At 34.8% G+C, this 20,691-nt stretch overlaps 1 protein-coding gene and 1 pseudogene across 1 annotated transcript in view; one reads left to right on the forward strand and one right to left on the reverse strand.

The window, feature by feature from the left end:
- Iqcb1 (IQ motif containing B1) overlaps window positions 1-20,691 on the forward strand; it is a 56,515-nt gene that overhangs the window by 1,300 nt on the left and 34,524 nt on the right. Inside the window, exons 3-5 of the mRNA XM_051191426.1 lie at window positions 1,390-1,519; window positions 10,014-10,107; window positions 14,651-14,750. Coding sequence (XP_051047383.1) covers window positions 1,390-1,519; window positions 10,014-10,107; window positions 14,651-14,750 — 324 coding nt within the window. The remainder of the gene's footprint in view (window positions 1-1,389; window positions 1,520-10,013; window positions 10,108-14,650; window positions 14,751-20,691) is intronic.
- LOC127227137 (deoxycytidine kinase-like) lies at window positions 17,723-19,466 on the reverse strand (annotated as a pseudogene).

The raw sequence follows: 20,691 nt of genomic DNA on the forward strand, positions 1-20,691 counted from the left end.
AGAGATTGTTTATTTCATATTAATACTACCCTGTTTTAGATCCTAACTTTCTAAACTGTTTCCTCCTACTTTGTTATTACATAAAGGCCCAATTCAAAGGACACAGTTACAAAAAAAAGTTAATCTATGTAATTCTCCTTCATACTTTAATTTTCAAGATTAATTATTTCAATATTGGTTGAACATAAGTAAATATGTGCCTGTATATGTTTTGATTAGATACACTAGATGATGAAAACATTGGTTGAATATAATTTCTTTTATTAATGCCATCTATTCTGAGTAGTTAAGTTTAAGAACTAAAGAAAAAGTAAAAACTTGATAGCAAGCATTAGCCAGTTATGTTTTTAGCATGCTCCACTTGTATTTGCCATTCTTTATCAGTGTGTTCACATTTTGTTGAAAAGACTTAGACAATAGTACTTATCATACTACTACTCACTTTTGGTTTGAAGGCTCTTTTTGATATGAGACTACTACACAAGTACTTATAACATTGATATTTTTTAATATATTCAACTCATATCCAAGGAGTAGCTTTACTTTGTGGTTTCATGATAGAGTTCTCTAAGGGGCTTATTCTTCTTATCTTTGTATTATAAAATGTTCCTATTACACTTAGAGTATATGTTTACTGTTTTCCTTTCTGATACAAAGGATATATAGGCAGATAATCTGTGGATCTTAAGAAAGCAGTCTGTTAGGAAGAAGAGTTGGATATGAAACTAGAATGTCTAGTTTTCTTATCATTGTTCCTTGAGATTAACCTCACCCTAGATATATTTTTTTTTTATTTTAAATGTCTAAAATCTATCAGTTAACAGAAATTAACATGAATTAAACAGCCAAAGTATTCTTTGCCTTTTAGGGTGATTGCAGCCAACTTACTGAAAACTTACCTTGTTTCTTTTCACTGTAAACCATGTCTTTCATCTCCTTCCTTCCTTCTTTCCTTCCTCCCTCCCTCCCCTTTCTCCCTCCCTCCTTTCCTCCCTTCCTCTGTTTGTTTTCAGAGACAAGGTTTCACTATGTAAACTTTGCTGACCTGGAACTGACTGTAAAACCAGGCTGGCCTTGAACTCATGGAGATCTGCCTGTATCTGTTTCCCAGGGTGCTGGGATTAAAAGCATGAACTATTAAAGGCATGCCTTTCATTTCTTAAAGGACCATTATATTTGGTTTTTGAATATGTGAGCTCTGGAACTAAATGCAAGCAAAGTCCATATGACAGTTTAATTCTCTAAAAAGCTGAAAATGTCTAGAAAGTTTTTAATTGGCTTGTCAACAACAGAATGGCACTTAAGATTTTCATTAGAGCACAATGCCTATATGAGTTTGAACATTAAACTGATATTTATTAGTAACACAAACTTGTACTCTTATTTCAGCCATTGCTGTGTGGGCTTAGAGCCAGGAGAAGATGGAGAAGAATTTTACAAGGAATTACTTCCATCAGCTGCCGAAAATTTTCTTGTCTTGGGGAGACGGTTACAAACATGTTTCATCAATGCAGCTAAGGCATGTGCTTATTTGGTGTTTTATAGCCCAATGATTTTTATTCTTTTTTCCTGAAATAAGGTTTCACTGTATAACCCAGGCTTTCTTCATGCTCAGTGTCTTGCCTTGCAAGTTTCAGAGGGTCAGTCCTTCTGCCTAAGTCTTCTGAGTACTGGGATTATAAGGATGTACACCATATTTAGACTTTCCTCAGTTTTCCCATGTTGTTTATCAAATATGCTATATGTGACCTAACTTACAAGTAGAGTAGTGAATTTAAATATCTTTAACCAAAAAAAAAAAAAAAGTGAACTTAATCTCTACATTAGAAAATTCATAAATGCTAGCTGTATGATATTTGAATAGTCTGTCTTACCACTTAATTTTGGGCAATACCCATATAATATATTACTTATATCCATTGCTCCATTGCATTTTCCTGGACATACTCTGCTTAAATTTTCTTGTTATTCCCTTCTCTAATTGGAGGCAAGTTTGTTCTCTAAGCCCAGGGCTTTTCTGAGTATCTCTAATGGTGATAAAGAAGATATGTAAACTTTTATATTTCAGATTGCTTCTTTATGAAAATATTTCAACTCAAACATGGTGATCTTTATAATTCAAATATTTCTTAGGTGCATTATTCTTTTATATAGTGCAAAAAAAGAGAAAAAGTATATTTCATAATCTTCAAATATTTGAAGATTTTATTTGTACTTTATTGTTATCTATTTTTAACTTAATTTTATTGTGACCAAATAACAACATTTATTTATGTTATATAATCTTTCTACATTAGAAAATGTGTAAATGCTTACTAAAGAATACTGTATGATTATTTATTCATTCATTCTTTTCTGTGTATTTCTGTCTCTGTTTCTTTCTGGTTTGGGTTTTAGTTTGTTTCTGTATTTTTAAATTAGGGTCTCATGTGAACTGGGCTTTATTTGTCACAAGGCTGGCCTTGAACTCCTTATCCTCTTGCCTCAGCCTTCATTCTTACTGCCATTCCCTTCTGTTCATCTTGCTGTGGTTGTTTATATAAGTTTGGATACTTTCTACTAGAGTACCTTCACATTGATTATTTATTCAAGCTAATCTATTAATGATCCCATCTGTGAATTTTTGTTTTTGTGTATTACATTTCTTAATTATGACTTCTTTCCCTTTAAAGTTTTCATAATCTTTTCCTTCATATCATAATCTTCATATCCTTCTTTTCTTGTAGATTCTTTACTATATTTTTGTAATTACTTCAAGCCCTTATTTACAAACTCAATACCTGGATCATTTGAGAGTTTGCTTCTATTACCTTTATATTCCCCCTCTTTTTTTGCAGGGCCCATTTTTTTTTCACATGTCTAGTATTTTTTTTAAAAGAATATCTTGCATTTTTTTAATTAAATATATTATTTTACATGTCGATCCCAGTTCCCTCTCCCTCCCTCCTTTTTACCCTCTCTGCCCTCTCACATGCACCCTAACCACCCTCCCCTCCCATCCCCCCACCCCAATTCCATATGTAGGGCAATGCCATCCAGGTGGGGTCATGTAGATCTGACAGGTCATGTGAAGTAGGGACTAGGGCTTCTCTCCTGTCTCTAGATTAAGGCAGTTATCACTCCATGGGGGATGTGTTCGCAAGGTCCTTTTGTGCACCAGGGATACATCCTGGCTCCACTGTCTGAGGTCCCTTAGACTGCTCAGTCCTTCTGGCTGAGACCCATATTCAGGGGGGCCTGAGTCAGTCCCATGCTGGCTTCCCAGCTATCAGTCTGGTGGCCCCTTAGCTCCTCCTTGTTCAGGCAAGCTGTCTCTCTCTTTTTTTATTATTATTATTATTATTATTATTTTATTTTATGTAATAAAGTCCAATTAAATTAGTATTTTTTGTTTTATTATGGATTCCAAATGATACATTGTAGGAGCACTTACCTTCAAGGACTGTTGAGAAGCAGCTACATTCTGGCAGATCAGGTGATTCTACAAAGGATCCTTTTAGCCTTCCTCAGGATAGATACATTCCAGTTTTATGAATATTGGATTGCCCTTAGTCTCCTCATTATATGTAATCTTTTGGTTTAAATGAAAGCTGAAAGTGTTAAAACAGACCATCTAATATGGAAGAACCTGTACTCTAAACTCTGTATGCTCACCAATTGGTAGGAAATAAGACTGATAATAATTCCTTCAGCCCTCCAGCTATAGTTTTCCGTGGCTTCTTAGAGCCTGTTCTTAAAAGTGCATAGTTAAGTCAAAAATTGAATGGACATTTACATACTGGTTTTGGAGTTTCCTGCCTTATAGCCTACTTCTTTCCAGACTGCTCTAGCTGTTTCAAACTTAATTTCTGATACTTCAGGCTAGTTAGACTCTATTGTTTTTTAATTGATACATAACAAAGTTGTACATACTTTAAGGGAACAATGTAACATTTTGATACCTTTATACTACATATAATATCCATATCAGAATAAGCAAATCTATCTCCTTAGACATTTGTCATTCCTTTTCGGTAAAAAAAAAAAAAAAAAAAAAAAAAAAGCACATAGTTTGCCTTTGCCTGCCCTGTTGCTGATGCACTGTTGCTGTCTGCTGTTCCTGGACCCACCATAGAAAAGACAATAGATGATCCTCTTCACTCCATAATAGCTGCCTTCCTGGATCAGTAATTTCTCTCGATCATCTTTAGTTTGTGGAGATTTTCTATGTTCTTGGAGAGGATACATATACTATTAAACTTTTAGCTAGCGTTTTATTCCCAGTTACAAGGATTGGGTCAACATCTCTAGAGTGAAGTAGAAGACTACCCAGGAGTATTATACGTTCTTGTGAGTTACTTTGCCTGTGACCTGAACACAGAAAGTCCAATTTAAAGTTTACTGCGTGTATGCATGATGAATAGTGCCAGTTCTGCTATGTGGCTCAAGATGATGTGGTCTGGGGAGCAAATATTCCTTTCCAATTTCATTCATAAACTGAAGAGGACATCATGTTGTTGCAGCTAAGGGAATAGAGAAAGAGATCAAGCTGTACAACTGAAAGCTTTTAGAAGCAGAATTCAAACATGCAGGCTGAGCTCCAAAGGAAGCAGGAAAAGTTAGATACTATAGAGCATCAGTTAGAAGTTAGAATGAAAGTGGAAGAATGGAGGGCCTGTTGTAAGGTTGAACTGTAGCAACTGAAAGAACACAATCCTACGATGAACTCAGAAAGTTAGAAGATGGAGATCAGAGTAGATGAGCTTCAGGTACAGCTGTTAACTTGAAAAGAATAGAGAAGCGTGTTCTAGATCAGTCAAAAAAACTTAAGTGACCACAAGATTACACCTGATGTTCTGGGGTGGGGGAAGGGAAAGAGAGGGAAGGAGGGAGAAAATGATCTGAAGGAGTACAAGAGGTTTTTGCGTTACATAGTCCACAGAATTGATTCTTAGCCTTATGAATTCCTACTTTAGATCTTTACAGATTGAGGAGCTGCTGGACAAAGTCCAGGCCTTATCTATGCAAACTAGCATTCTAGTAGTTCACTTTCTATAAGGAAGTGCCATATTAGCACATCAAAATTTGAAGATGGAATCTGTGATGATACCTTAGAACAGCAGCAAATGCTATACTATTTTTTAAATTTGTGATCTTTTTTATCACAACAAAACAAATTTCTGAAGACCATGTGCTCGACACTTGAAGTGTCCAAGCCTGTTATATCTGAAAAGGTTTTCTGGCACAAGGGAGCCACGCATACCACAAAGTCACACCATACAACAAACCTCACACAAGATTTATTGAGGAGAAACACAGAATGATGGCTGCCTCTGAGTGGGTACAGAGACACAGCAGGCTGGGTTAAAGGTGGGGCTTTTATAGGGTCTTTGGAGCATGCACTATGAGCAAGTGGCAAAATACAAGGTATTGCTTGCCCATTAACCCTGAGTCATGGGGGTGGAGACTTCCAGTCCTGGGTTAAGGGGTAGACCAGGGGCAGGGTGATTTTCTACTGGCCCGTTACCCTACAAGATCTATACTGTATAAATATTTTGTAGTAGAGAATATATAGTTTGTACTGTGTAGTATAGAAACAGAGAAGCCTGCCCAATGAGAAATCATTAGGGATTTTCTTAGCATTGCTGCCTATAAGGGTGGAGTCATGTCCTTTATCTGTTAAATTGTCTTGATAGCTTCTGCTTCCATCCTTATGGATGACTGAGTCTGTCATATAGCTAATTTACCAGCCTCTCTCATCTACCGTTCCTATTCTTCCTCAGGACTCCAGTACAAGGCCCCAGGTTAGAGCTGACCTGCTAACTCGTTACAGCTTGATTTGACCCTAAGTGATTGTCTTCCAAATTGTCCCAAATCACTCACAGTTAGGCCTTAAGTGTATTTGTGTTGAGATCTCAGTCATAACCCTGAGGGTAGGAATAAGACCAGATGTTTGAGAATTTCTTCATCTTCTTCAATCCTTTTTCAACCAGTTGTGTCAAACTAGCCCAAAATACCACAGCAGAGAACTCAGATTCCAATTTGAGTACCAAAGATTTCTAATCTTCATTTGTTGTTTTTGCTTTTTGTTTGTTTGCTTTGATTTTTGAGACAAAGTTTCACTCTGTAATCCTACTGACCTAGATGGAGTTCTGTGTGGATCAGGCTGGCCTCAAACTCACAGAAATCTGCCTGTCTCTGCATCCTGAGAGCTAGGATCAGAGGTATGTGCTTTGCCCAACAAGAATCATTTTATTCCTTAGTCATGGTCAGGAAATAGTTCACTCACAAAATCATCTTTTTAGCAAGATGTAATGATGGATATCTATATTTCAGCAGTCAGTAGAATGAGGCAAGAGGATTGTGAGTTCAAAGCTGCTTGGGTTGTATTGTGAGGCTCTATCTTAGGAAAAAAACAGAAAACCTAATTGTGGTAGGGGAACAAATGGGGGGAAAAGCCACCTTTCTGTCTGGATGTCTCTCATTGGTATGTTCTATTCTTTCCTATGCACATAACATTTATGAATATGTCATGTATGTAAATATATATGTCTTGCTCTGGTTGCCATAGTATTCACTGAGTAGCTCAAGCAGGCATGGAACTCAGCAATCCTGCTGAATCAACTTCCCAAGTACTAAGACTATAAACCTGAACTTCCAGTCTATAATTCTCTTAATGGCTAATTAGGAGTTGTTAGAAACTATGAGTTTGCAACTTTGTTCACAATATTAAGTTTATATGACTATCAGAATAATGAGACAACCATTTGTTAATCTCTTTAATATTCAGAATAAAATCACTCCTTTTTTTTAAAGAAAAGTAAAAGTTATCATTAAATTATAATCACCCCATGTTCTATAGAGTACCTCAGATTATCTCTAAATATTAGATAATGTCTGTATTATTAAATTTTCCCCCATCATCTTTTATTATCCCTAGCCACTGGTTTTCTTGTCTCAGCGTCTATGATATCAGCTTGTTTTAGATTCTACATGTGTGAATTCATATAGGATGTGACTTTCTGGCCTGGCCTATTTCACTTACTGATCTTCACTTCCATTCATGGTGTTGCTAATGACAGAAATTCATCCTTTTTATGCCTGAAAAGGATTCCATTATTTGAGCATTCATTGGTTGATACTTAGGTTATTTCTATTTTTTTTAATATGTAAATAGTGTTACAATAAAGGAGTACAAAAATAGTACATGTGTATTGATATTAATTTCACTTCTTTTAAATAAAAATCTAGTAATGTAATTACTGCATATAAATCTGTTGAACTCCCACAAAATGTTCTATAATTGTAACAAATTTATTACCCCCCCTTTCCATTCTCCTTATCATTTGTTATTTTTGTCTTTCTGATAATAGCCATTTGGCCAGATGGGGTTTTGATTGCCCTTTTCCTGATGATTATTAATACTGAGCATTTTTTAGTAAACCTGTTGGCCATTTGTATGTTCTTTTGAGAAATGTCATTTTAGATTTAAAATCAGAATCTTTCTTTTTTGCATCCCGTTGAATTCCTTGTATGTTACTCAAACCTTTGTCAGATGCATAGTTTGCAATATTCAATAGGTTGTCCCTTTACTCTCAAATTTCTTTCTATGGATTTTTGTTTGACCTTCTTTTCCTCTGTTTTACACACTCACTCACACACACACACACACACACACACACGAATGTTATGTTATGGGGACAACCACATCCATTAGTGTTCTAACAAACAGAAATTTAGCAAAAACAGAACCAATAGGAGTTTGTGTACCCCTCTTTGTATATGGAGTAAAGAAGTTAGCAGTTATAGATGATAGATGACAGTATTATTTTAAATTCAAAAGACTGGGACCAGTATAAAGGCTGTCAGGATCAAATTTTAAATAGTTCCTAAGTCCATTTTTCTCATTCTAAGTACCTTATGAAAGATACTTGTTAACTTCTACCGTCAGTCTATGAGGCTAAATCCCTTTTTTCTTTGGAAGAGTTCTTGGCAGAATATACCTTTGGGCCTACTGCTGTATTAGATTTGAATCCATTCATAACTTTTGTAAATTGTGGAGAGAACTCATCAGTGTCATAGTTTAGGCTACCATAACAAAGTAGACTATTTTAAGAAAAGTGTGGACATTTTTTGTCTTTGAAATTCTGCATGCTGGGAAGTACAAAAATAAGATAGACAGATTTAGTTACTGGTAGAACATAATTTGTAGCTGGCTGGTAGAGATGGCTGCCACCTGGCTGTGTGTTCTATGGTTTTTGTCAGGGGGTGGAGTAATAAGGGCACTAATTTCATCAAAGGGCACTGGCCTCATGATTTCATGCTTCTACACATATCACATTGGGGTTTAAGACATCAACCTGTGTATTTCAGGAGACACAGATAATAATAATCACTGTTATATTAAATTCATTTTAGAGCATTGATTTTATGAAGTGAAGAGTCTGCCTTGTACCTAAATATTTCTCAGGCTAATAATAAGATTTTAGCTATTTCTTTATGAAAAATTAAAGATAATGGATTTTTATTTCCAAACATTAAATAAAAAAATCACAAGACTGGAATTAAGGAACTAAAGAGATGGCTTAGTGGTTAAGAGCCCTGACTGCTCTTCCAGAGGACCTGGGTTTGATTCCCAGCACCCACATGGTGGCTCACAACTATCTATAACTTCAGATCCAGGAGAGCTGACTCCTCTTTGGCCTCCTCAGCCATTGTTTGGATGCATAAATGCAGACAAAAATAATACATATTAAATAAATCTTACATATAAAAGAATGGAATTAAGTGAGAAATTCAATGATGTGTACAATATGCTAGCCCTTTGCCTCATTTGGCAGCAGATTTAAATCAATGGTCACAGAATCTTGAGTAAACGTTAGTCTAGTTAGGAGCTTCCAAGCAAAACTTTAAGAATGTGATAGTATGCAACCTACACACTAGTTTTAAATATCTCCCTCCAACTGTAACAGAAAAGAAAAATAATCTATTCAAAAACTTTGAAATGATTTATGGGCAAATTTTGTTAACCTGTCAGGAGTTGTAAATTAATGGTTGACATTATCAAACAGACTTTTAAAGTAACATTTTGACATTTAGAAATACAACATCTCCCTTTAGATTGACAACAAGAACTATGATGCTCTTTCTTATTGTATCTATGATTGAATGAAATTGGAAAAGGAAGTTTACTAGACAAACAGCAATCAATCTAATGTGACTTTTTTATGTTTGGTAGTTTTATAGACAGGACATTACAATTTAGTTAACAGATGGTTTGTTTGTTTGTTAACTGTTATCAGTTTTCTGCTGCAGTAGAAATGTTCAGAACCTGGATGGATTTAAAGACCCTTATATAGTGTTTTATATTAAAGTTCTAAAGCCAGTAAATGACAATGTCAATGGAATCTGTTTTGACTACTGTTGTTGCACTCTTAACAACCTTTTCACAAGAATAGATTCAGAAAAAGAAATTGTTTATTTACTTAGAATATATTAATGGAACATTTACTGTACATCAAAATTGTAGACAGTGAGTTATAATGGGGAGTAGTAAGTGGTATGCTCTCTGCTTTCATAAAGTCTTAGAGTAGAAACTGGAACTGAAAAGTTCTATTAATAATGCCTTACATGCTTACATTTTCATATTGCCATGGTTTCCAACCTTGGCTGTATAATGAAATCACTCATCTAACTTTGTGAAGTTCAGGTTATATATATTTGGACTTGTGCAAATAAGTATATTTAAAAGTTCTACAAGTCAGGTTCTAGTATATCAGTCTGTAATTCTTAGGCTACCTATTTCATTTGGTTTTATCCGTGTAGTTTTGTTTTATCTGTGAGTAGTAGAGTATTCATACACTGCCTTTGCAAATGAAGAAGCAAAGCACTACAAGTTTGGGTTCTTTATAAGTAGCTATTGAATCTGGAAATAAACTCTGCTGACTATTCTGAGAGATATCTTTTCTTGTTCTTTCTTTTTATTATTTAAGTTAAATTATGCAAAGTAAATTGTTTTTGTCTTTTGTTTTAAGGGTGAAGAGAAAGATAAATTACTACATTTTTTCCAAATTGTGACTGACTCTCTTTTCTGGCTATTGGGAGGTCATATTCAACTCATACAGAATGGTAAGAGAAAAAAAACTTTATTATGAACAATAGTCATACAGCATTGACTATATAAATGCCAATTAAAGGAACTATTGCTAAAATATAACTTTGTTCTTAATTTTTATATTTAGTAATCTGAGATGTTAATAATTTGACAGTTTGAGAAAGTGATGTTTTAAGTTACAGTTAGTATTATAAATTTGGCTTTAGGTTTAACTGAATCCCCCATGTACAGAGTAAAACAGTTCCACTCATGATCTGGCTATCGGTAAGGCTTTTATAAAATTTTACTAAGCTTCAAAGTTATTTTGTTTTCATTGAAAGTATAAATGTATATTAATTTTATGTTTTTTAAGACTAAAAAGGTAATCCTTCCTAATAATCATGGCACAATTCTTACTCTTTGAAAAATTACACATTACATAAATGCAACACCACAGGTTCCCCCCACCCCAGGTAGTAACACTTGAATCTTTAATTCTACCATTTTCCTTTCACAACTATTCATGCATATAAAGATCCACATAGTTTTTTTAAGTATTAAAAACACATTTCCTAGATTTGTAATCCATACTATTTCTAGTTTTCTAAAGGCAACTACTTCCAATTAGTTAAAATGAAACTTTTGGTAGTTACAGATATATAGCTAAGTGAATGCTAAATACTTTTTATTTAAAGTATGATCTGTGTCCTATTATGTCACTACTATTGTTAAAAATTCCCAATTTAGGGGATTGGAGAAGTGGCTTAGAGGTTGAGAGCCATTGTTATTCTTCCAGAGGTCCTGAGCTCAATACCCAGCCAACCACAGGATGACTCAAAAACATCTATGGCAAGATCTGGTGCCCTCTTCTGGCCCACAGACATACATACAGGCAGAACACTATACATAATAAACAAATAAATCTTTTTTTTTTTTTAATTCCCAATTTAAAGACTGTTTAACTAAAAAGTATAAAGTACATTGGACTAGATATAGAAGAGAAAGAATATACTTGAATAATTTTTTTAAATATTCCATTTTGAAAAGAACTATCATATAAATGATAGTGTGTCTAGGATAAATATGAAAGAATAATGTAGGTATCATATGTTAAATGTTTATAAAAATTAATGTGCAAGAAACCAAATAAATACATTGGAGTTTTTAATAACCTTTCCCTAGAAAATGTTTCACACTATGAAGACTTGTAGGCCTGGGATAGAAAGTAAACAAACGAACTTGAAGTGTCTTGAATGCCAAATGTAAAGGAAGCAATTAAAATTTATAAGGATTAAAAGAACTGAAAAGCCAACATGAAGAGGCCTCTACTAGGACTGGTGAAATGGCTCAGCAGATAAAGAGAAATTTTTATTTTAGTTTAAGAGGCTTCTGCTAGCCAAATAAATAAAAGTTGAACTATAATAACAATAATAACTGCAGTGAACTTAGATATACCAAATGTTACCAATGAAGTCAGCTAGAGAACTAATGCATTGTTTTTAAACTTACAATGAAGAATCTACATCAGTGAAAATTTTCTCTGTGAAAATTATTTTAGCTCATATGTGAAGGCATGAAAGAATACCACCTATTTTGCAACCCCTCATAAATGAGCAGATTTAGTAATTACCTACCTATGCCTGTCAACATCATAAAAAGAGAGACAGCTGAATTATCATAACATCACAGGAAAAATATGCATGCTAAAAATTCAAACCTGCATCATTTAAATTGAGAGAAAAATCAAAGAAACAGGAATGCAATTAACAGAATCAAACCTGTCATAGGACAATTTACATGACTTTTTCCCCCCCGAATAATTACAAAGAAAATAAAAGTGGAAGAATAATTAGTGTTTTTAAATTTGAAACATGACAATGTTCCATGGATTTTATTTGACTCTTGACTGAAAGAGATTTAAAAATTCACAAACCACTTAGAGGTTGGAATGCTTGTCAGGCTTCTTGATGAAATTAAGAGATAGTTTTTGTTAAGTGATTATAATGATTATGCATTTTTATTCATCAGTCCTTTTAGGATATATGTATGTGTGTATATATTTGAAATGTTTATGGATTAAATAATCTGGTGTTCTAGATTTGTTTAAAATTAAAATGGATGTAGATGGTATGGGTAAAACAAGTTTGGTCATGAGTTGATGGTTAAAATTAATTGACTAAGTTATGAGGATTTATTACATTATCCTGTCTGCTTTTAAGTATGTTTGAAACCTTTATTACAGAAAATTTGAATAAATTATAGGCCCTTTTGTTAATGTGGTAATGGAGTAGGAGTTACTCATCTACTTTGAAACTAAGGATTACTAGGCAAATAGTATAAAAATAAAATGCAGTAACTCCTGTATTTTTTTTCAACAGAGGAAAAGGAAATTTTATGAACTAGATACTATATGATTTTAGTAAATTTCTGGATACTTCTGGAGTTATTAGTAAAATAATGACACACAAATAGAAAATACACTTGTTGTAGTTACAAATTCTTTTTTACTACTAATGTAACAGTATAAAATATAGAAGTATATTTTTTCTGAATTGTTAAAAATTATATATAGTGAATAATGGAACTGTAAGTATAAATGAAGAATAGGAGTTGGTGTGAAAAAGAGCAAATCTGATATTTCAGGAAATAGAAAAGGAAAGAACAAAGTTATTTTTATGAAAGCCAGGGTAGTCTTCCAGGCAAGCTTTCAACGTATTTTATCTCACTTTTAATTATCTTGTACTCAGCTGATGTAGGCAACAGAAACTGACATTTATTGGGAGCATAGTCTTTTCTGGTACATTATACCTAGCATGGTGTGAAAATTATGCATTTCTAGTTTCACAAATGATGAAATGGAGATTGTGGGAGGTTGTCTTAGTTAGGCTTATTATTGCTGTGTTGAAATACGATGAACCAAAACAAACTGGGGAGGAAAGGGTTTACACATCCACATCACTATTCATCACTGAAGGAAGTCAAAACAGGAACTCAAACAGGGCAAGAACCTGGCAGCAGGAGCTAGTGCAGAGACCATGGAGGAGTGCCTCTTGCTGGTTTGCTTCACATGACATGCTAAACCTGCTTTCTGATAGAAACAGAACCACCATCCCAGAGGTAGCCCTAACCACAATGGGCTAAGTTTTTCCATATCAAACACTAATTAAGAAAATGTCCTACAGTCTGTTAACAGCCTGATTTTATGGAGGCATTTCCCAGCTGTTACTTCCTCTCTGACTCTAGCTTATGTCAAGTTGACATAAAATAGCCAGGACAGATGTAGCCAAGGTAGAGGTTAAGCAACTTATGTATGCACTAAGCAGCAAATTTTTGTAACTGGCTAATCAGAGCCTAAAAAATTAGAAACCTAGAAAAAATTATTTATTGTTTTATTATTTAGTTAATGAAACTCATTGTTAGAAAAAAAAGATTTAGATTTAGGAGATGTTATTTTCAATTTAAAAGAAGTAATAATAAATTTTTAGCTTGGTATTTATAGATGCCCTATTGACTCTAACTAATTTTATAAAAATGGAATGACTCTTAACTTTATGGTCATTTATAACTGCCTACATCTTTAAAAATCTTTATTATAGGGCTTATAATGCCAAAAGTTTAGCACAAATGATCATGCTTTGATTTGATTTAAAAAAGACAAAATTTTTCTTACGTTATTATAGTCTTTTTTATTTTATTATTTTATTTTATATAACAAAGTCCAATTAAATGGTAACAAACATTTATACACAATATTTGGGAATTTGGGCGTTGTTCTTTCCAAACTACTTCCTGCTGGTAAGGGGCGCTGTCATGGGGGATTCGAAGAAGATTCAGAAATCCTGGCTGTAGTCTGTAGGGCTGCTTTGTCCAGCTGTTTTGAATGTAGGATCACCTTATACTCTGTTTCAGGCGGTCTGGCGTGATCAAACCACATTAGTCTGGAAGGAATCCACATCTTTTCATTTTCTGTGGAAACAAAAATAGAAATCCTTTTCCCCAGTAACTTGTCCTTCAACTTAAATTTTGGAGTCAAAGCATTTTTTTAATTTAATTTATTATTTTACATGTTGATCCCAGTTCCCTCTCCTTCCCTCCCTCCCTCCCTCCCTCTCTCCCTCCATCCCTCCCTCCTCCCTCCTTTTTACCCTCTCTTCCCTCTCACATGCACTCTAACCACCCTCCCATCCCCCCACCCCAATTCCATATGTAGGGGAATGCCATCCAGTTGGGGTCATGTAGATCTGACAGGTCATGTGAAGTAGGGACTAGGGCTTCTCTCCTCTCTCTAGATTAAGGCAGTTATCCCTCCATGGGAGATATGTTCACAAAGTCCTTTTGTGCACCAGGGATACATCCTGGCTCCACTGTCTGAGGTCCCTTAGACTGCTCAGTCCTTCTGGCTGAGACCCATATTCAGGGGGGCCTGAGTCAGTCCCATGCTGGCTTCCCAGCTATCAGTCTAGTGGCCGTTAGCTCCTCCTTGTTCAGGTAAGCTGTCTGTATGTATTTCTGCCAGATGGTCTTGTCCTCTCCATCTGCATCTGGGTTTAACATTTCTTTTTCTCACTATTCTTTTAGTACTGCAGAGTGATCATTTCTTACACTTGCTGCAAACTGATAATGTTCAAATAGGAGCTACAGTCATGACTCTGCTACAGAATATACTGCAGATCAACAGGTGACTTAATTTACACAATTTTTAATTAGAAATATTACTAATTTTATTATAATTTGTCAACCTTTTACATATGATATATACATGAAATTTAAGTTCTCTTATGATTGACTTTTGGAAAAAGTTAATATAAGATACTGTAAGAGATGAGAAATTTGTTATCAAATTGTTATCTCAGAGCTCTAGAAAATCTCAGGCTTAGAAAAAAGAATTGGAGTGATACCTAAAGAAAAATATTAGGATCACAGTAAAAAATATACTTAGTCATTATTTCACTCAAGTATGGGTTTATTTATTGGCTACTATGTACCATAATTACTGTTTCTCATTTATTTGCAATGCTTATTCAAATATAAATCTTGTTTTCAATGAGTGAATGTTGAGGAAGACATAGTTATATTTTTGTATATTAATTTGGAATATTAAAGTTATCTACAAGTATTAAAAGTGCTTCTAAATTAAACTAAGTGAAAATGCACCCTAAAGAAATTAAAACCTGAGATGAAATTTCAAAGCTGTACAGGGAGGATGGGGATAAAGCAGGAGAAAGAACAAAGTAACAACATAAGCAAAAGTCAGAGGTGAGAAAGAAGTATTATGCTGGGGGGGGTAAAAAGTAGGTAAGGTTCATCTTGCTGGGATTTAAAGATCAGTATTAAATGTGGTCAGCAAATTTTGAAGAGACTTACATTATAAAAAAAAAATGATATGCTATGTTAAGAAAACAATCATACATATCCTGTAGGAAATGGAGACCACTGAAGTGGTTTTTTGTTTTGTTTTGTTTTTTTGTTTTTACATTTTAGTTTTATTTCTCTAGTTACTAATGGAGAGATGATGATAACAAAACTCTAATCCAGTGGTTCTCAACTTTTCTAATGCTGTAAGCCTTTAATATAGTTTCTCATGTTGTGGTGACCCCTAACCATAAAATTATTTTATTGCTCCTTCATAACCATACTTTTGCTACTGTTATGAATTGTAATATAGATATCTGATATGCAAGATAGCTGATATTTGACCCCTAAATATCAGGTCCAGCTGACGAATCTGTATATTCCTGAGAAGGGGAGTGTTGACTGAGGAAAGAAATAGACAAGAGACAGTAAATAGAGTTGGGAGGGCACTCAGTGAATACTGAAAAAAAGCTCCAAGTTTATTACTCATAGTTCCCAATCTAAAGGGGAGGGCAAAACACTTCCTTACCATGATATAAGGGACAAACATAATTATCTTCCCAATACCCAAAACATCAAGCAACCACACCCTATGCCAAACATCCTATTATTAGGTCTTGAGGGTCAGGACATTCAGTAGCCACACCTTAGGCCAAACATCTTGTCCTTAAACCTTGAGGAGCAAGAATAGGTTTGAACTCTGACCTTAAGTCAAGATGGAATAGAACAAATAACAAACGGCCCTGACACTTAAAGGGGCTTGTAACTCTTATGTTGAGAACTGCTGCTCTAGACAAAGAAGACAACTGGAAGACTAGGGAGGTATCCTAATGGTGGGGCACTTACCTTGGATGTTAAATATTCTAAAGGTGTTGCCTAGCAATGCAAAAAAATAAAAAATAAAAAAATAGAACAAGCAACCATAGCAATTCAAGTAAAGTGATAAAATCTTGGCACTGGTGATAGGGAATAGATCTTTTTTAATTAATTAAAATCATCTAGAACTTAATTTCCACTTTGGATTAAAATAGACTTATAGAAGTGAATTTCCTTGATCAGTGGGGGAAAAGAAAAAGAAAAATCATGAAGGATCAGTTCTCAGTAAACTGAACATGACTCAATGTATGAATGAAAGCCCAGAAGTGGGAAAAATAATAAGGTTGGGGGTTTTCTTTTTTTAGTTCAAAAATCCTTAATTTATTTATTGACAAACATTTAAGGTGGCAAATTTATTTATTATTTATATCAAACAAAAATGAAAAGAGGTCAGGTATATCACAAGACAACTTATTTTTGGTTATTACAAATTTGAAATTGAGTCCCCTTTTTCAAAGATCAGTGCTACTGTATTAGTTAACCCACTAAATTATCATCTTTGAATAAGAAACCAAACATAACAGCTTTTCATTTTCTGTGGATGTGAAGTAGCAAAGCTAATTACCTAGTAAAAATGCACATCCAGGCCTCAGCTGAATACAAGCACAGCTTTATAGCTAAACATGAAAGTGGTTTAGAGATACACGCATTATTAATGGTAGCTTTAAGCCTCATGGAATTTGTTGAAGTTATTTCCTAGTTCAATAAAAACTGTAACATGTCAATGATACACTATATGTAAAGCAAAATCATTTTATCAATAATTTCTCTGTGAGCACAAGGAATTTAAGGATAATCCTACAAAGAAAACTGCGAAGCCAAGTGTGATCACAACATTCTCACAGCAGAAATGTGTGACTTAAATCTTAAGAACTTCAGATAGGAAAGGAAAAGCCTATAAATATTGAGAGGTGGCATGAACAGACTGAATAGTTGAAACATTCTACCTTGGCTTAGTCTAGCTCAATGTCTCACCATGTATAGAGGAAGAGAGAGACTACTTACCAACACAGGGCCAATGGAAAAGTTGCCATTATATTCTATCAACATTTTACATAAAAATTAAAAGAAATTGAGGAAAAACTATACTCGTATCTAAAATGATTTCAAGAAAATTAGAGCCCAGTGTGGTGTTGCATGCCTTTAATCCCAGCCCTGGGACAGGGAGACAGAAGTGGATCTCTGTGAGTTCAAGGCCAGTCTGGTCTCCATAGTGAATTCCAGGACAGCCAGAACTGTAGAGAGACCCTGTCTCAGGAAAAAAAAAAAAAAAAAAAAAATAGTAATCCAAGAAAAGCAGTAGCTAATTCAATAAAGCTTTATACTCATGTAATAAAAGTCTTAGCTACCTTTTAAATACAGAAAGATGTCTTCCATTCTCCAAAATTTATGTTTAAAAAAAGAAAAGAAAAAGAATACTCGTCACAGATGAAGAAATAGGTAAAAATTAGATGATTTATAAAGTAATTACACCATTACCATACTGGGAAAAGAGATGAATCTCTTTGTCTACAAATACACCACAGACACATTAGTAAACATCAGTGAGGTGACAATAACATGGTCTTATCGTCATTAAGTGGGTGGAAGGAGAGGCACTTGATTAAAAACAACACTTCAGAGGCTGGGGACAGTTCACTGTAGAGCACTTCCCAACCATGAATGAGACCCTGGGTTCAATGTCCATCACCAAAGGGAACAAGAAAAGTAAAACAAACACCAAACAAATCCTATTCTACGGATTCCCCAACTTCACTTTTCAGTTCATAATAGGTATATTAAGTTACATAAGACACACATCCTGTATATGGACAATTAAAGTGGCCAGTTAAACTGGTCACCAGTAAATCTTGATAACAATGAAAACATGTTAACCTGCTCTGGATAAACCAAGAAGGCAGAAGAAGAGAAGGCTGAGCGTTTTTAAAAACAGTTATCCACTCACTTTTCCGACTCTGGGAACACCTACCTCCAGACTTCCTGGTGTGAGATACAACAGTTCTGATTTAAAACTGTGGGAGGGAGGTGGAGGGTGTAAAGGATAAAGGAGGAATGCAAAGTTTTACAGGTGATTCTGAATATTAAATAAAAGACATATATAAAGAAAATGTTTTCCTTAAAAAAAGCAATGGTTTAAAAACTTGAATCCTGTAAAGACCTTGGTACGAAGAGCAAGCTACAATGGCACACAAACTAAGTGTCTGGAGACATCCTGTCACCTGTAATTTGCCCCAACAATCACAAAGTACTCAAAAATTCTTTGACCTTTTCAACCAGACTTCGATGCTTGTCTTCAAAGTCTTCATTGATGTCCAGTATGCAGATAGGCACCTCTTGAAGATAATCAAAGTTGGTTTTCACTTCTGGTGAAGGAGCCAGCTCTCATGCTTACAGTGCAGCTTCTCTAGATATTCAAGGGGGATGTCTTGCTCTTCAGTCCTCCGAAAGTATATTCTGTTTAAGCATTTCTCTGGAGTAGCCCAAAGATAAATTATTCTATACAGTTCAAGGCTTTGGTCAAACTGGCTATTCATCCAGTCATGCCAGTCCTGATATATTGTCTACTCTGTTTCATTCATGCAATTAGATTCATACAAATTCAATGCAAAAATACACCTGTCACTGTACACAGATCATTCAAAAATAATTCAGGTTTCTCTGCATCTTTGAGCTTGCTGTTGAGAGAGGCAAGCTGAGCTCGGATTTGACTGAGACAGGCGTAGAAGACCACTGCTCTGGTTTCTCGTACATCATTTGAAGAATATTCCCACCACTTTTCTGAGACATTGTCAATTCATCAAATTCATTTTGAGTACTTTGAACATTGTACCACCTGGGAACAGGTTCAGGAACCACTTCCCAATCCTCACAAACTTGTTTCAGGATATTCACAAACGTTGACTTCTCAGCAGTGATGTTCTCCTTGATGGAGTTCTTGATGTGTGTCCCCTCGGAGCTGTTGGAGGGAGAAGGGCAGAACCTCTTGGGTGGGGTGGCCATGCCTGCTGGCAGCAGTGCAGGCGTAGGACCTGCAGGAGAACGGTGACAGCACGGGGAGCTCAGGGCTGCAGTGTCACTGACCAAGGTTGGGGTTTTCTGTCATTGTAATAAAAACCAGAAACATTTATAAGAAGTAAAGGTTTACTTCGGATCATGGCTTTGGAGGCTCCATGCATTACATGATTATTTGCCCTATGGTTTTGAGACTGTAAGTGAGGCATCATATCATATTGAGAACAAGTGGCAGGGCAGAGAAGCTCACTGTATAGCCAGGAAGTAAAGGAGAGAGAAAGGAACATGCCTCTAGTGATCTCTGGACCTCCTACTATGTCCCACCCCTTAAACCTTAAACATTACGGCAGTTCCAAATAGCTCCTTCCTTGAGACTGAGCTTTTCACACTCAAGATCCTAACTATACAAAAAGCTTAGCAGTTGCCCTGAGTTAATACTTAGGATGTGATGTAGCAGGAAAGTTTGATTTAAAGAAATAAAGTAGGGAATCTAGGGAAAGCAAGATGACTAAAATTCACAAAGCAGAATACTAGAAAAAAGTTTTATCAGAGATCTGCAAAAGGTTCTCTTCAAAAATTCAGTAGAGTACTAATAAACTCAGCTTAGTATATAAAAGTCTACTTATCGCAGAAACATTTTTAAAAAATCATACCATGTGCCTGTAAACAACTCTCAATAAACTTAAAAGGATTTAAATAACAAAGATTGTGCTATAAATGGAATCAGGTTGGAAATGAGTTACAAGCAAATCTCTGAAAAGTCCCCAAATAATGGAAGAAATAGCACATACCTAAGTAACCTACAAAACAAAGAAAAAAAAATCAAAAGTAAAATTAGAAATCTTAAATGAATGGACATAAAAGAAACAGATGAAAAGAATTTCTGAGGTACAACTTAATTCAAACAATACTTAAAATTTTTATATTAATATCAATATTGGGAAAGAAAAATCTCAAATCATTATGTCAATTCTGCTTTAAGTAAACTAGAAAAATAAGGGAATAGTAAACTTGAAGCCAAAGAAGGAAAAACAATAAACATGAAAGCAGTAATCATTGTCAATAAAGTTAATGCAAACAATAAAGTAAGTGAAACCATAAGTTGAATCTGAGATGAATGAAATTAATCTACAGCAAGAGTGATCAGGAAAGAAATTCAAGAATGTAAAAGTTTAGAAAATAACATTTTTTACTATCATTTAAAAAATCACACAGGAAAGCCAGGCATTGGTGCCGTACACCTTTAATCCCAGTACATGGGAGGCAGAGGCAGGCAGGTGGATCTCTGTGAGTTCCAGGAGAGCCTGGTTTACAGAGCTAGTTCCAGGACAGGCTCCAAAGCAATACAGAGGAACCCTGTCTTGAAAAACAAACAAACA

This window comes from Phodopus roborovskii, unplaced genomic scaffold, assembly GCF_943737965.1.
Source record: "Phodopus roborovskii unplaced genomic scaffold, PHOROB, whole genome shotgun sequence".
Classification (NCBI taxonomy): Eukaryota; Metazoa; Chordata; class Mammalia; order Rodentia; family Cricetidae; genus Phodopus; species Phodopus roborovskii.